Source organism: Solanum dulcamara, chromosome 9, assembly GCF_947179165.1.
Source record: "Solanum dulcamara chromosome 9, daSolDulc1.2, whole genome shotgun sequence".
NCBI lineage: Eukaryota > Viridiplantae > Streptophyta > Magnoliopsida > Solanales > Solanaceae > Solanum > Solanum dulcamara.
The window spans coordinates 55,648,728-55,662,888 of NC_077245.1; the positions used below are offsets into that span (position 1 = coordinate 55,648,728).

The 14,161-nt window shown below is 36.1% G+C and overlaps 1 protein-coding gene across 2 annotated transcripts in view; it reads right to left on the minus strand.

Moving 5' to 3' along the window:
- The window catches only part of LOC129904114 (chromatin structure-remodeling complex protein SYD), a 54,929-nt gene extending 46,151 nt beyond the window's left edge, over positions 1-8,778 (minus strand). For both annotated transcript variants that reach the window (XM_055979645.1, XM_055979644.1), the window contains exons 1-6: positions 8,625-8,778; positions 7,470-7,584; positions 7,327-7,388; positions 6,847-6,962; positions 6,579-6,734; positions 2,439-2,704 (exon numbers count right to left, since the gene is read on the minus strand). In XM_055979645.1, the coding sequence (XP_055835620.1) occupies positions 2,439-2,704; positions 6,579-6,734; positions 6,847-6,962; positions 7,327-7,388; positions 7,470-7,574 (705 nt within the window). In that variant the 5' untranslated portion in view covers positions 7,575-7,584; positions 8,625-8,778. The remainder of the gene's footprint in view (positions 1-2,438; positions 2,705-6,578; positions 6,735-6,846; positions 6,963-7,326; positions 7,389-7,469; positions 7,585-8,624) is intronic.
- Between the last annotated feature and the right edge of the window lie 5,383 nt (positions 8,779-14,161).

Sequence of the window (14,161 nt, forward strand, 5' to 3'; positions counted from 1 at the left end):
GGCCTTCTGAATGCCCAGCTTGCAAACAATATCTGGCTTCTTACTACCCTATCTAGAATCTACACATTCATTTGCAATTAGCACTACATCTATTATTTGTCTTCTTTTGATGAAGGCCATTTGCATGAAGCTGAGGCATATGCATGGCAATACTTTCAAGTATTTTGCAGGAAGTTCAAGCATATATGGTTGAACTTCAGGCATACAATGTCAAACTTAAGACATTTATGCATGAAGTTCAGGTGAACAAACTATTTCCCTAAAAGGGGAACTTGTTTTTTGTTTTAACGATTCAACATCCAAATTCACTCCAAATGAGCTCAAATTTGAAATATAAGCTCCAAATATCATAAAAACAAACATCAATCATCAATTTGTCCAAATAACAAAAAACCCAAATCATTTTGCAACTTTGGTGATTTAACAATATTTTCAAGCTTCTCCAATAATAACCAATTTGATTCAAATTCCCTTTCATATTTGACATTCAAGACCCACTTCTTCAAAGCATTATACTTCAATTTCTATAAATTGAAATATCTTATTGTACAACAACTAAGGAGGAGGAGGACAGACCTTGGAGTCTTAAAGGGTTTAAGCTGAGCAGGACCAAGACTAAGTACTTAGAGTGCAAGTTCAGTGAGACACCTCAGGAGGTTGGCACTGAAGTTAGGCTTGGTGACCAGGCCATCCTAAAGAAAAGTAGTTTCAAGTACCTTGGGTCTATTATGCAAGACAGCGGGAAGATTGATGATGATGTCACACATCGTGTTGGGGCAGGGTGGATGAAATAGAGGCTCGCTTCCGGTGTGCTATGTGACAAGAAGGTGCCACCACAACTTAAGGGCAAGTTCTACAAAGTGGTGGTTAGACCGGCTATGTTATATGGGGCGGAGTGTTGGCCAGTTAAGGTATCTTATGTTCAAAAGGTGAAAGTTGCTGAGATGAGAATGTTGAGATGGATGTGTGGGCATACCAGGAGCGACAAGATTAGAAACGAGGCTATTTGGGACAAGGTAGGAGTGGCCTCGGTGGAAGACAAGATGCGGGAAATGCGACTGAGATGGTTTGGACACATAAAGAGGAGACTCAGATGCCCCAATGCGGAGGTGCGAGAGGTTGGCCATGGATGGTTTCAGAAGAGGTAGGGGTAGGCCGAAGAAATATTGGGGAGAGGTGATTAGGCGGGACATGGCGCAGTTACAACTTTCCGAGGACATGACCTTAGATAGGAGGGTGTGGAGGACCCACATTAGGGCAGAAGGCTAGTCCATAGTCTCGTTACTCTTCCTTTTTAGTAGGCGTATTAGCGTACTATAATTCGTTGTGGTCTGATTTCTATTATAATCTATTACTTTCTGTACTTTGATTGCGCTACTTTATCTGAGTTACTCTTGTTATTTTCTTAGCTTTGAACTTCCTATCTGTATCTGACTTCTCTTATAATTTTTCTGAGCCGAGGGTCTTTCGAAAACAGCCGTCCTACTTTGGTAGGAGTCAGGTCTGCGTACACTTTACCCTCTCCAGACCCCACATGTGGGATTTCACTGGGTTGTTGTTGTTGTTGTAACTAAGGAGGAGGAGAAGAAAAGGCGGGAAAAAATCAAGTTTGTCTAAAGTTATGTATATTGGGTACTAGTTAAACTTCAAAAAAAAATGGGTGCAGGTTGGGGCGACCAAATAGGGTGCCCGTGAAATTCACACATTATGTGCTGCCTCTGAACTCCTTGCCACTATTTTACATGTCTCTTGTTAATTTGACCTAATCAATTCTCTCATTTATTTGACCACAAGTTGATATAAAGTGAATCATTTTTTCACCCACCTTTATCTTCTCAAATAATCATTTAGCGGTTTTCAATTCTAAATTTTCAACCACAACAATAAATTTGGTTTATCAAGACACAAGTATAAAATAAGCCAATTAGAAAGGAAGAAGATAGTACACCAAGTAACTTCTTTTAAAACTGTTCCTTTCTCCTTCCCCAACCCCAACCCCAACCATCTATATCTTCCCTAATCAACTATTTTGGCTTTTCTATTCTTCTTTCCCGCTGCTACGAATCAAATCACATAAAATGTTCGGCATTACAGCAGCCAATTCTTCTTCTAATAACATTGCATGTGAAGCATGGCATTTCAAAGAACCCTCCTCCCTTAACCTTAACTATCAGGAAAAAAAGTAAAGGAATTTCCTGGCACTAAAGTATTGGCTTAAGGTTGCAAGTAGAGCAACTATTAAGTAGTATCCAAATGCTAAACAACGTGAATCCAACACCAAAAGTAAACACTTAACTTTTTTATCAATACAACAAACGTAGACTTGTTTATGTCAAATTAAGATAGAATGTCATAAACATAGTAGTTATCTGGTGATACATTTACAAATCTGTTCAACAACCAACAGCCCATTATAAGGAAAGAAGGAAAATAAGTACCTGACTGATCTTGCTAGCATTTCCTAACATACTAGATCCTCCTTCATGCTCTAGTGCTCTTCCTGCTGCAACTCTGCCAGCAACAAGATCAGCCGAAGTGGAACCAGAGAAAGGTTCTGTGCTTCCATCTTTGTGCAATTTTGCTGCATAACCATGATTATCAATTGAAGGACTTCCAAACTGCATTGGACTTGAAATTCCTGGTTCTACTGGCTGAGATGAATTAGAAGCAGAAGGCGCCATTACAGGAACTTTGACACCTGTACCTGAATTAGAGTAGCAGTTTACGACATTAAACTACCCTGAATGTACAACTAGTTTTCAAGTCTCCAGATACGGGAAACTTATCACTCAGCTCAACTGGAGATATCAACATTGCTCCTACACTTAGAATGACCAGTACTAATGACATAACAGACATTCATTAACCCTCCCGCCTGCCCTAGAAAATAGAAAAAAATTATAAATTATTCCAAGCACAAGTTGCCAACTAAAACGAAAAGTTAAGACTTCTAAAAAAAATCAACATAAATATTAGATCAAACCCTCAACACTGTTGGAGCACAGTTAATGGCGAAGTTTAGAGACTATTGAAGAGTTTCAAGAAACCAATGAGTTTTAAGAAGTTCCAACGCAACCTTTACAACTATCATTCCAAAGGGAGAAGGAGCACCGAAAATCGAAGACTACAATCCTATTCGTCTAGAAGAATCATGTATAAGGTAATTCCTAAGATGGTCTCTTCCAAACTAAATAAGGTATTGGCCTGGGCGGTATGAGTTTGGAAGGCAGATATTAGATGCAGCATTGTTGGCGAATGAAGTGGCAGATTCCACAAGGAAGAAGAGAGAGTTGGATGCTTGTTGCAAGCTAGATCTCTATAAAGCTTAAGATCACGTGAATTGGATTTTTGGATTACATGATGAGAATGGGATTTGGAAAAAAGAGGAGGAGATGGATCAATTTTCTAGTTCTGCCATTAGAATTTAGGCCCGGGTGATGTGGTTTCTTGGTTGCTCGATACATCTGAGACACGGGATTCTAAATTTATCATGTTTATTCATATGGGACATTGAAGCGCCAAGTAAAATGACAGACAAAGTTGTGCTTGGAGGTTTGTTGAGGGGTTTCACTGCAGTGATGGGAGGAAAAGGTAGAGTCAACTTTACGCATCTATTATTTGTGAATGATACTTTTATTTTTGTGACGCAGACTTGTCTGGCCGACATACTTTTAGCATATCTTGTATGGTTTAATGTTTATCCAGGAATCAAGATTAACTTCAGAAAATATGAGATTATACAAGTTGATGAGCCGACCAATATTGAAGACCAAGCACAAGCGTTCATCTATAATGGTACCTTGGCTTGCTTTTGTCTGCTTCCAACAAGGATTTAACAGTATGAAATTCGGTGATTGAAAGAGTTGAAAACAGGCTAACATGTAAGCAAAAGAGTGCTCGTCAAAACGGAAAAAATTGAAAAAAAGAAAGGAAAGGTGAGATAAACAAATAAAGAGACAACTTTCTTTAAACTTTATTTATTATTATGTAAGATTAAAAGGACTGCAGGGAGGACTGGGGAAGGCAGGTGGCTTATGAAGTCAAGCTAGGGGTAAATCAAGGGCCCATCAGGATTGGGCATGGACAAGTTTCAACTGGGCTAATATTGATTAAAAAAGAAAAATTTCCCCAATAGCATCATTAACCGGTGTCGAATTCAAGATCAGGTTCAGGATTTGAGTCAAATTGAATAAAACTCTAGAAACACTCAGAAGGAATTTCCTTTGGGATGCAACATATGGAACCAGGCAATATACTTAGTAAGATAACTGATTAGAGGCTGTCACGTGCCCGAAAAAGTGGGGTGGACTTGAGTGACTTGGAGTGAAAGACCTCGAGGTGTTCAACAAAGTTCTGTCAGGAAAATGGATATGAAGATTTGGGATGGAAGAGCATGTTTTTAAGGGAAATGATATTAGAAAGATATGGTACTGTCAAGTGTCAAGGGGGAATGGAGGACTAGAAAGATCAAGTTTCCATTCAGGCGTAGACCTTTTTTTTGTCAAGACATTTTATTAAATGGTACCAAGATGGTACAGGAGAAGAAACAAAAACACCATAAAACAAAAGGCAGCCTCCAACACTCTTCTTCCTAGCATATCCAATAAATCCATATACTGATTCAAACTATTTATTAAACTAATGTGAGTTCCCTTCCCTTCAAAGCAAGCTTTGTTCCTCTCTAGCCAAATTGTCCATAAGATACACCGTGGAATGCAAAGATTTCCATTCGGGCGTAGACTTTAGAGGTGCAATATGAAGGAATGCAAAGACTTCAGTGGCCATGTTATAGTCAAGGCTGGTGATGGAAGCAAAAGAAGTTTTTGCGTGATAGGTGGTGTAGAGACAACATGTTGAAAATTCCTTGCCTAATGTAAAAGTATAAAGAGTCTAGAGCTAGATAGTATTGGTGGTGCAAGTACATGACGGGTGATTTTCTTTTTTTTTTTGGTTACATTGGGATCTCACATTTAAGAGAAACTTACAATATTTGGGAAATGGGTGAATAGCAAAACCTAATAGAATTACCATATAAACAGGAACACATTGCAAATGCATGACATGTGAAACAGGGGGATGCAGAGAGATGGACAATTCTCAGTCAAATCATACTACCAAAAACTATTGGTGAGATCGTGCGGGATGAAATAGTGTTCCTACATCTCACGATTTGGCTACCAGAGTGACCAAAAGAGTGTGCCTCTTTGTGTACTTGGCATAAAAGGGAACGATACAGGCAGTCAAAAACCAAAGGAAGAGGAGGATCACATGTCAGTTGATGCTATATGTATAGATCTTCAAGAAAAAATGTAGATCGCTTCTTATTACATTGTCAATTAGCTACTGCCTATGGTGGAAGTTCTGTATTGGTTTAGAATACAGTGGGTCATTCCGAGTACAATAAAAGTGCCATTATATAGCTGGGTTTTCAGAAGAAAGAGAAGACTCTGAGCACAACGCATAGCCCCACTAGCTCTTATGTGGGTATTATGGAAGAAGAAGAATAGGAGAGATTTCTAAGGGAGTGAAAATGTTTTTGTACATGTGGAGAATATCATGTCTCAAATTTCATTTTAGAGTATCATGAGATTCTTGTTTGGATAAATGATTGAGTGGCACTTTTTTTATAATATATAGATAGGTGAAAGGTTAACTTTGTGGAAACCCACATTTTAACCTAGGTTTCTCTACTTTTTGGTATACCACTTATATTATCGAGAATTCCCCAACATTTTAAATTAAAAAAAAACTAATCAAAAAAAATCAAACCCTCAAATATATGGTTAACTTGCATTCACTCACTCCACTTTTTTTATAACTGTGGTGTACGGAACAGCACCAAGGTTTAGACAGATGGAAAGAAATCACATAATGTTTTAGTCTCCGCTAGGATTTGAGCCTGACCTCTTTGTTCTCCTCCCACTTCGTTAACCACACCCTTGGGTGTTGCATTCACTCACTCCTTATGCAAAATAGGAACCCGTCCAACAACTTAATTATTTATTGACTCTCAAGTTCCAATTTATCTACAAAACCTAGGCTTCAATAGCAAGTCACCCTAATTTTTTTAAGTAACATATGTGTTGACACTTGCGTACACCACTACACATCAACTAATCCACCAAATACATGTTCCCACAACTCGAGTAACTCCATCCACAAAGGCTTAGACATATAGGAAGAATTCAACTAGTGTTGCATTTCTAATATTCATTTTGTGGTTCTCAAAGTTGTACCCCAACTCTTTGACCGCCAAGCCACCATTTGGGAGAAAGACTGTTGCTTGACATTGTGTCATACATCAAAGTAGTTTAATAACATGATCAAGAAAAAGCATTAAATTGCTCACGAGGCGAGCTACTACAAACCTTTGGCGACAAGACATGCTATCTGTTGTTTCATTTTCTTCTCCTTCCTAAATTTTATGTAGAAAATGCACAGTTGCATATTTGCCATCTACATACGTTTTGTCAAATTGTAATCATATTTTCTGTTCACTGAATATTTTAGTTTCCAACACTAGACAATATGAATGATTTGCCATGCTTACAAGTTAGCATACAAATCTTTGTACTTACCACTGATGTGGAGTGCAGATGCTTGATAAATACCATGCCCGCTGCCGCTTGGACCGCTAACTGCACTGCTTGAAGCATATGCATCTGGTTTAACCATCTCATTTCCCAGAAAATTTGCTTTAGAGTCTCTAGTGACGCCTGGCCTCTGTGCAGATCCTGCAATAACACTCAATTCGTAAAATATAAAAATAGCCAGCAAGACATGGCTTGGACTTCTTGCATTGACATATTAGTGAAGTACATTAAAGTGCAACAAGTATCATTTTACCAGCTACTTGTGATGATGCAGCTTCTCCTACTTGTGCTGAAGCAGGAACGGGAAGACGCGAGGACATTAAAGCCTCAATGTCAAGACCATGTTGCTTGACGACAGTCTCCATAGCCCTTGAATCAACAAAACAGAAATTAGGGAAGTTAAGAAAACCGTAACAGTACAGCAAGTCAGAGATGAGTATCGAGAACTCTGAACTATATCACAATCAATTTTTAGTAGCTTTTAGCATCAGCCAGCAAGCCACATCTCTAGGATGCATTTTTGCTAAGCTAGGAGGCATAGAATCATGGGCAACTACCATTATACTGTGACAGTTATACTTTCCATCATAGCTGGAAGTACAATAAGATAATGATTGAAAAACAATTATTGAACAGAGAGATGATTGTCAAATGTAGGGACCATAAAAGGCAGAAAATATGCAAGAAATTCTATAAAGCTCTAAATATATGGATGGAGTTTAAGACACTATACCTCGATATTACTTGATAAGGCATTGAGCTCTCCTTCCCACTGGATCTCATATGTTGTAAAATCTGAGTCATGAGTAGTACAACTTAATACAGGTAAATAACTCGAATTTTGGAAACCATACAACATAAGAGATGTATACACACCACATAAAGCTTTGTAGCCAATTTTGTCGGCTCATCTTTAGATTCTTGAATAAGCTTATGCAGAAACTTTGCTGCCTCCAGCTCAACATTATTTGGATTGGCCATCTTGCTCAAACTACACAAAATTGCAAAAGTAAAATATAGCAACTCATAACTCATATCAAAGCCCCCATGACTTAGTAGCAACATCCAATCCAACACCATAAAGAAAGAGAAAACAAACAGAGAGCACGAAATATTCACTCCCAACTTCCACTCAATTGCAACATTTCAAAAGAATAACTCAAAGCATCTGGTCACCCTTAGGTCATACTACATAGTAAACAATTACTAAAACAAGCAACTAATAAAAGAGTTAATGCCTTTCGAGAGCAAGCCCATTGTACAAGCTCATGTACTTAAGTGCATCCTTCTCATATCCATCCAGGCCAATGGCTCGTCAAGAAAATTACTCGTGAGTTCAAATCTCATTTCCTCCGCTACCAAAATGGACGGACAGGCGAAATTACATGAGAAGAACCTCTTGGTGGAGTCCACTCCCCAGGAAGGCTGAATAGCACTTCTTAGTGATTGCCATGGATTCACCAATAACAGAAAAGTGCAAGCAACAAGTACATCACTGTGGCAGTCAAACCAAGGAGTCCCAGGCACGGGAGACAACCACCACCAAACCCTCCCGCAAACTTCTCTAATTTTGAATTTCAACCTTCAATTCAGAAATTTTTCAGGAAAAAGAGTCCAGTCCCTTCTAAACCAAACTAAACTTTTAGATAAAAGTTTCCATATGATCCTCTTCTACACAAGTCATCACTCCTCCTCATAAATCCTTCCTCCAGTGTTTAATTATACAGTAAACCCGTAAACTACAACCAATTTCCATTCTTAAACAAGAAACTAATCATTCTAGAATCACTTAACACCCAAAAAGGGTAAGGAAAGAAGAACCCTATTTATAACAACCTTAGTTAGGTTTCCAAATGTAGCTAAATATTAATGAAGAATCTATCATCAGTACATTTTACTCCAATTAAAAGCCACTGACGGTTCCAACTAGCAAAGATCAAATTTCTTTCACAGAAAATGGGTTAATAAAATAAAAAAAACAGCGGCAACATAAGAGAATTTTGGAGACAAGTAAGAGATTAGGGTTTTTACCTGATCGCAGCTCGAGGAATGGAACCGATGAACTAGGCAAAGCTACATGTATATCGAAAAATGTAGAAAGAGAACAAGAACACTCTAGAAAAATCAATTCTCCTGTGTTGTTTTTCTGAGTTTTGTGATTCTTCGCTTGATAGATGAATGAAATTTCAGCTCAACATTTTTCTGAAATGCTTTTATAGTAAAAGGGCTTTGGGATTGTAAAGATTGAAGAGTTGCAGTTTCTGTTTGGCTGTAATATCCTTTTTCGTCCCTGTAATTTCTTCCATGTTTAGTTTAGCCCAAGAAAGAATTAAGAACCACGAATTTCAAGTATTTCGCCAAGTATGAGTATATGCGCTAATAAAACATGCTATGCTATGTAGTAAATATTGCAAATTTACCATTTTTTCTAATAGATCTGTATTTTTTGAATTAAAAAATATTTATGTCAGTACCTCTTCCCTGATTACTCTTTGATACTATCAGAGTATAACTGATGGTATCAAGCAGTTTCTTCTTGATATTATTAGAGTATAATATACTTTGATAGTATCAAGAAGAAAGAGATCGTGCTTCAGTGTGCTTCAGTGAAATTGTTTGATACCATCAGAGTATGTTATATACTCTCATGGTATCAAATGTGTGAGATAATTAAAAATAGGGGGTATGAAAGTAATGGATATTCAATGGTAAATAGTTTCCTTTTGGGGGGTATAACAATAATTATCCCAAAATTATCCATATTTATTTCTACTTAACCTAATTACAATAATGCTCATTCGGCAATAAATAATTACCCGCATACTGTAATACCCCAGAAATATTTTCGCAAAGACTCGAATATTTCATCACGTGTGTGTAGACTCGAACCGAAGGACTTGTAATTTTATATATGGGTTAGTATTTGAAGTGTGTTAGATGTATTTAGGGGTCATAAGGGATCTCTAACACCAAACCGAGTCCAAAGAATTCCAATCGATTAAGTTTTCGGATGAGTTAGTATAAGGGTCAACTTCAAATGAGCATATCTCCTAGAGTATAATGAACTAGGTAGCCCACGACCTACCAAATTAAAAGTCTTATTTCCAACGCCACCAAGATTGCAATTTTTGGAGTTCGGAGTCAAAAGTTATGACCCTTTTACTATAGACTAGCACTGCAAGCCTGGACTTTAACTGCAGAAAATTTAGGCTTGGCGCTCCAGTGGCACCCGGCGCCACTATAGCGCCAGAAAACAGCCTCAGTAGTTTGGTCCTTGGTGCGACGCGCCACTATTAGGTGTGCAGGGTTTTAAGCCCATTTTGACTTAGCGCGACGCGCCACTATAGCGCCAGCAAGATTTTTGCCTAGTTTTCCAAATTTTGAAGAGGGGAAACTTGGACATTTTTTCTAAACATATATACCCTAATTTAGAATGTTTTGGGATCATTTTTCAGCCTTCTCACCTCCCAAAAACCCTAATCTTCATTTCCTCTTCTCTTCCAAACATCTCCAACAAGAAATCCTCTCAAAAGCTCAAGGATTCAAGATCTTCAAGTCATGTCTTTGGTTTTCGGTGGGATGTTCTTCATTTCCAGGTATGTAAGGCTAACCTAAAATATGGATTGAGTTCTTCCATATGTCCATAAATTTGTTGGATAGAAGTTGTGAAAGATTTGAACCTTCTATAAAGGTTTTCTTGAAATTTCTTAAACTATAGAATATTACTAAAATGTGTTAATGATGTTCTTGAGTTGACTTTGTTGAGAGTATGGATTCATGTATTCATTCACATGAACCCAAGATGAGATTTTCTTTTTGGTCATAATTTGTCTTGAGGATGAGATTGATGATTTTTATGTATAATAAAAACAATATTATTTTTCATAGTGAAATGAGGTATTCTTTTACATGAGTTTGATAAAATTGATTTTTAGTTATATGAGAATTTTGGGATAGTTATGAATGTGAAGGGAATAAAAAGAAACAAAACCTTGGTAGAGTTAGAATGTCCTTTTGTCTCTATAAATTGAACATAGAATTGAATAAGGATTTTGGAGTAGATGTTTGATGATGATGTGATGATGATGTTTGGTAATGATGTGAATGATGATGTTTGATGATGATGTGAATGATGATATTTGACGATGATGTGAATGAAGAGGTTATGTTGATGAGGATGTTGTGTGATGAAGTGGATTGGAGTCTAGTGTGATTATGTGATATGTGATTTGCATAATTTGATTTGATTGGAGTCTTATAAACATTTTGAAAATAAATGATCTTTTGAGAAGGAGTTTTAAATAAATGATTTGTGAACATTTTTGCATAAACTATTTATACACTATTTTGAGTTTAAAGAGTGATTATTTTCATTCTTGATTTAGAAAGAGTTTAAGCATAAATGGAGTTTGAAAAAGTCTCTTAAATTCTCATTTTTGAACATGAGTATTTTGAGTATAAATGAGTTGAGCATTTTTATTTTAAAAATGTCGATTTTTGAGATTGAGTTGAGATTGTATCAATTTTAAAGAGAAGAGTTTGATGATTTGAGATGAGTCGATTTGAAAGAAGGTCCAATGAGGCCAGATTTGATTTGAGTTTTGAAAAGAGTCCATTGAGACTAAATGAGTATTTTGAGTATTTTACTCACTTGATAGATATGAGCATATTGAGTCTTGGGAGGAGTATCGAGCATCGAATTGGGTAAGAGTATAGTCCATACTTGAACCAATAAACTACGTCATCAAACGTAGGAGAGGATTGAACCATTAAAGTCAGATGTTTTCTAAATTACTGTCCTGATATGATAGGACTTGATTGATTATGGATCCATGATTGTTGATTCCTTCTTACCCTGGCAAGGTATGAACGGACGTGATAATAACGTCAGCTTGTTGTACTATCACTCGCTCATATGGTGATAGTTGTCGGTTAGAAAAACTCTCAATTAAATGGATTGTGTTTGCTATGATTGGTTTGATTGTGATTGTAGATAATTGAGTTGAATTGTAAAACATTGCATAACTTAATTTGCATATCTATTGAATTGAGTCCTTTGAATTTATGGTGGAGTTGATTGCATATGATTGGATTGGATTGAATCGGAATATACATGATTGGATTGGATTGAATCGGAATATACATGGTTGGATTGGATTGGATGATATGTGATTGGATTGTGTATGATTGGATCGGCTTAGGTGATATGTGATGGATTGGATTAAATGATATGTGATCGGATAGTGTACGATTGGATTGGATGGGATTGAATTGTAAATGATTTGATTGAACTGTATTTTACATGATTGGATTGGATTGTATGGTATATGATTGGTCTTTGTCTAAAAATAGTATTCTTACTTTAGACTTATGACACTTTGATTGAGTCTCTCTTATCTTTTTGATTTGAGATATTTGAATCAATATTGTTCTTTCTTGAGGTATGTTTCATTCTGCCATATTACATACTCGTACATTCCATGTACTGACGTCCATTTGGACCTACATCATTTCATGACGCAGAGACTGGTTTAAGAGATCGTCACTAGGAGCACCATTGAGGATCTATTCACACTCAGCTTGTTGGTGAGTCCTCCCCTACATTCGGAGGACACCGCTTATGTTATTCTTGCATTGAGTTTAATCCTTTTCATTCTGATTTGAGGTAGCCATGAACATGTCATTGACACCAATTAGATGGTAGTGATAAAGGCTTTATAGACTAGATAGTGATGGGTCGATTGAGTATTTTCTTTCCTTGAATTATTCTTGTCAAACTATTTTAATGACAAAGATTGGAGTTCGATTTGTTGGCCCATGACCTTTCTTTCTTGAGTTAGATCATTGATTTGGATTGCCTGCCAAATTATTTCATTATTTTAAACTTTCTGCTGATTGATGGATAGTGAATGGATGTGTGATTGGACCAAGTGGTTCGCTTGGGGACTAGCAATGGTCTTCGAGTGCCTGTCACGTCTAGGGTACCCTCTCGGGGCGTGACACATACCCTTATTGACTATTAGTTTATCATTTAGCTTTATTTTCTTTGTGTCATTTCTTTATTTTGTTATTTATCTCTCTCTTTTTTTCACCCAAGATTCTTGACTTGTGTATTTCATTTCTTGACTTGTGTATTTCATTATGCTAAACTAATTTAATTATTTTATCCTTTAACTTTCTTTTTTTACTAATCATATTTTAAATTTTATTTTATTTGTTCAAACATAAAAATAAAAAACAAGAAAATAAGCTAATTATTTTTAGACTAATATATAATGATAAATTAAATAATTAAACTACATCAAGAAGTAATTAAGAAAAAACCAAATAATTAAACTACATCTAGAAGTAATCAAGAAAGACACTTCTTTTCTTTCTCTGTCCTTTTTTTCCTTTTTTTTGTTGTTAGTTATTTCTTTCTATATTTTTGCCTTTTTAAGAATATGAATAAATACAAAAAGTTAAAATACTAACTAGCTACTTTCAGATTAATAAAAATAAAATAACTAAATAACTAGATTACAATAATAAATAAATAAAATATCAAAGTCGACTAACTTGTTTATCAAAATCTAAATTAATGAAACACATATATTTTTGCTTCTTGATATATTGATATCATGTCAGTATATGATATGTTGTGATAGTATCATTGAGAAATCATGAGTTGTTGTACATGAATGCTTTTAGGAAATTTTAATGATTTACAGCAATATATGAATATATTGTTATGGTATCATTAAAGAATAAGTAGTTTTGTAAATGAGTGAATGAATGAAGGAAATTGTCACGCCCCGAGTCTATACTCTAGGCGTAACCGGCACTTGAAAACCATTGCTGGTCTCCAAGCAAACCCTTGGCCTGGCGGACTACTAAGTGGAAGTCTTAACTTGATAATCACAGTTTAAAAATGAGCTTTTTAAATACTTACAAGAAATTTCATAAAAATATCTGAAATACTCTGAATATATGTAAAAGAATGTTTAAAACATAATAACTACAAATATTGAATCAACTCTCTACTCTACGTATGAAGCCTTTAAATTACTATAGATAGGTATCGGGACAAGTCCACAGCTACCTCAAAAGAACTAATAATGCTAAATGAATAAACTAGAAAGGAGTTCCTCCGAAAGAAAGGAGGTCTCACCAAAAGTTGGGAAAGTATGATCTTCAATGGTGTGCCTATTGAGGATCTCTAACACTTTTATTTGCATCATAAAATGATGCAGTGTCGAAAGACGTTAGTACATGGAATGTACAATATATAACATGGCTGAATAGAAATAACTAATGGAATACTCATGAACAAATATTGAAAATACTCGACATTAGCAAAACATGCAAATATACAAAATGTCAAAGCTATACAAAATATAAGATATGAATGAATCTCAAAATAAATTATTGTTTTTCTCTTTTGGAGAGTTTCTCTAACTGCAACTATCACTATGAGCCTCGTGATGATACAACGTACTGCTTACATCGTCAGAGCTGTCCATTACCTTGACAGGATAAGGGATGCAAACTCAACTCATAAATTCATATAAAAGTCCGCATCAAGGACT